Source organism: Rhincodon typus, chromosome 47 (assembly GCF_021869965.1).
Source record: "Rhincodon typus isolate 14 chromosome 47, sRhiTyp1.1, whole genome shotgun sequence".
Classification (NCBI taxonomy): domain Eukaryota; kingdom Metazoa; phylum Chordata; class Chondrichthyes; order Orectolobiformes; family Rhincodontidae; genus Rhincodon; species Rhincodon typus.
In genome coordinates, this window is record NC_063378.1 from 9,175,326 (window position 1) to 9,178,635 (window position 3,310).

General features: G+C 49.1%; 1 protein-coding gene across 1 annotated transcript in view; it reads right to left on the reverse strand.

Moving 5' to 3' along the window:
- The window catches only part of upk1a (uroplakin 1a), a 9,002-nt gene extending 5,809 nt beyond the window's left edge, over nucleotides 1-3,193 (reverse strand). Inside the window, exon 1 of the mRNA XM_048620555.1 lies at nucleotides 3,062-3,193. Within this exon, the coding sequence (XP_048476512.1) occupies nucleotides 3,062-3,127 (66 nt within the window). The 5' untranslated portion in view covers nucleotides 3,128-3,193. The remainder of the gene's footprint in view (nucleotides 1-3,061) is intronic.
- Between the last annotated feature and the right edge of the window lie 117 nt (nucleotides 3,194-3,310).

Sequence of the window (3,310 nt, forward strand, 5' to 3'; positions counted from 1 at the left end):
AAGCTGCAGCACAGAGACTGGGGACCCCCTCGTCCATCGATCACAAAAAGGTAACGCCCACGTTCAGCGGGGAACAGGGAAAACCGATGGAATGTTGGTCTTTATTTTAAAGGGAATGGGGGATAAAATTCGGGAGGTTTCACTGAAACTATACAAAGCCTTGGTCAGGCAACAGCTGGAATACTGTGAACATGCTTGGGGCCCCGTATCCAAGCAAAGATAGACTGGGCTTTGGAGGCAGTCCTGAGAAGGTTCACTCGGCTGATCCTGGGGATGGAGGGACTGTCTTAGGAGGGAGAGGTTGAGTCATTTGGGCCTATCCTCATTGGAGTTTAGAAGAATAAGATGTGACCTTATTGAAGCAGACGAAATTCTCAGGGGGGCCTAGGCAGAGGAGATGTGGAGAGGGTGTTTCCCCTTGTGCGGGAGAGTCTAGGACCAAAGGGATATCATCTCAGAGTAGGGGGGAGGAACTTCTTTTCTGAGGGGAGAAAATCTGTAGAATTCTCTACCGGAGGGAGTGGTGGGGGCTGCGTCATGGATTATAGTCAGGGCTGACAGAGATGGCTTTTGATAAGGAGGGGGTGGGAAGTGGAGATCAGCTGTGATGTTGTGGAAATGGAGAATCTGACAGAAGGGGGCCGAATGGCCTCCTCTTCCTGTGTCCTTGTGATAAGGACATGACTGACCTGCCTCATACCCCTGTTGCCCTCCATCACATCTTGGCATTTACTGCTGAAGGAACGGAGTAGGGAAGTGTAGCAAACGTACAAGGCATTAGCATGACCGTTTCTGGAATATTGCAGATAGTTTTGGTCCCTTCATCTGGGGAAGGGTATTGGAGGCAGCTCAAAGGTTCATTCGATCCATCCCAGAGATGAGGGGCTGTCTTACGGAGACATTGAGCAGGTTAGGCCTATAGTCCTTGGAGTTTAGAGGAATGAAAGGAGATCTAATTGAGGGATAGAAGATGCTAAAAAACAGGATTGACAAAACAGATGGAGAGAGGATTGTTCCTTACACAGGGAAATCTGGAACGAGAGGGGATTATTTTGGGGTTGGGGATTAGGGTGGCCCATGGCTCAGCGGTTAGCATTGCTGCCTCACAGCACCAGGGACCTGGGTTCGATCCCACCCTCGGGCGACTGTCTGTGTGGAGTTTGCACATTCTCCCCGTGTCTGTGTCTCTTTCTTCCGGGTGCTCCGGTTTCCTACCGGAGTCTAAAAGTGTGCAGGTTAGCGTGCTAAATTGTCCCATAGTGCCCAGGGATGTGCAGGTTAGATGGGTTATAGGGGGCTGGGATGCTCCAAGGGTCAGTGTGGACTTGTTGGGCCGAAGGGCCTGTTTCCACACTGTAGGGATTCCATATTTCTATTTAAAACAGATGAGGAGAGGTTTACCAGGATGCTGCCTGGATTAGAGGGTATGAGCTATAAGGAGAGGCTAGAATAGCTCAGCTTGTTTGCTCTGGAGCAGCAGAGGCTGAGGGGAGACCTGACAGAAGTCTATAAAATTACAAGGTGCATAGATAGGCTTTGACGATCAGAATCTTTACTCAGAGTTGAAATGTCTAAAACTAGGGGCGCGCATTGAAGGGGAGAGGGGGCAAGTTCAAAGGACATGTGACGAGTAAGTTTTTTTTTTAAAAAACACACAGAGTGGTAGGAGGTGGAACATACTCCCGGGGTGGGGGTGGAGGCAGATACGATTGTGGCATTTAAGGAACTTTTAGATAAAACACATGGATATGCAGGGAATGTAGGGACATGGTCCAAGGGCAGGCAGAAGGGATTAATTTAATTTTGTGTCATATTCAGGACAACATGGTGGGCCGAATGGCCTGTTGCTATGAATTGCATCTCTCAAAGAGTTGTGAAGTGGTAGAGTTCACTGCCCCAGAGAGCAGCGAACACTGGGACATTCAGCAGATTTAAAAACTAAAGAGAAAGACAGGTTTTTAAGTGAGTAACAGGTTAAAGGAGTTAAGGCTGAGATGGGATCAGCCGTGATGGTATGGACTGGTACATCAAACTCAAGGGACTGAATGGCCTAGTTCACAGACACACGGACACACAGTTATAGGAAGGATATTATTAAACTGGAGGGGGTTCAGAAGAGATTTACCAGGATGTTCCCGGGTATGGAAGGTTTGAGTTATAAGGAAAGGCTGGGTAGGCTGGGACGTTTTTCACTGGAGCATACGAGGTTGAGGGGTGACCTGAGAGGTTTATAAAATCAGAAGGGGTATTAGATAGAGTTTCAAGACTAGGGGGGCACATTTTTAAGGTGAGAGGAGAGATTTAAAAAGATGTGGGAGCAAATTTTTGTTTTAAAAACAGAGGGTGGTTCGTGTGTGGAATGAACTTCTTGAGGAAGTGGTGGATGTGGGTACAGTTACAGCGTTTAAAAGGCATTTGGAGAAGGACATGGATAGGAAAGGTTTGGAGGGATATGGGCCAGGAGCAGGCAGGTCGGACTAGGCTAGTTTGGGATTGCATTCGGCATGGACTGGTTGGACCGAAGGGTGTGTTTCTGTTGTGTGACCACGATACCAGCCAAAGCACTGAATCAGAGAAGGGCAGGCAGAGTGTTCGGGAGCAAACCAGCTCACTCTACCGGTTTGGCAACATTCTGCACATGAACAACATTCCAGAGGGACTAGTGCCAATGTTCATATACAGCAACCATCGCCTACTCCACCCAGTAACTCTCTCACAGAACAAAAAAAAAAGCCCCTTACACAACTCCGAAAGGTCAGAGACGCAGCCCTGTGAGGAACGGAGGAAACAGGGAAACAGCAAACACCAGGAGAGGAGAGGTGCCACTCCACACTTTGCTCACACACACGAAACAACAACCCCATGCCAACCTGCACGTCCAATTCACACAGTTTCACCACATTGTAATCACTGCAGGAATTTACAACAGGACACACGCTGACTCTCACTGCGGGGGGGGGACGCAGGGTACCCCACCAATCCCCTCCCCCCAACCCCCACAACACACAGGGGTACAATCACTCTGGGATCTTGCTGTGTAATGCTAGATGATACCCCTTACCATCAGAACGACTTTGCCAACGATGAGGACAGCTTTTAAGGCTGGTGACGCACTGGATTCCCCCATCTCGCTCTCTTCAATCAGTCACTGCCAGATCAGACTACACAGAGAGGCACAGACTTTAGTTAATATCCTTCAGGCATCCAGTCACATCGTTCCCAGTATCCCCTCCCAGCATCTTCCGACAGAAACTCACTCCAAATACCCCTCATGCCTCCTTACCCAACCCCCCTCTCAAGTATCCCCCCC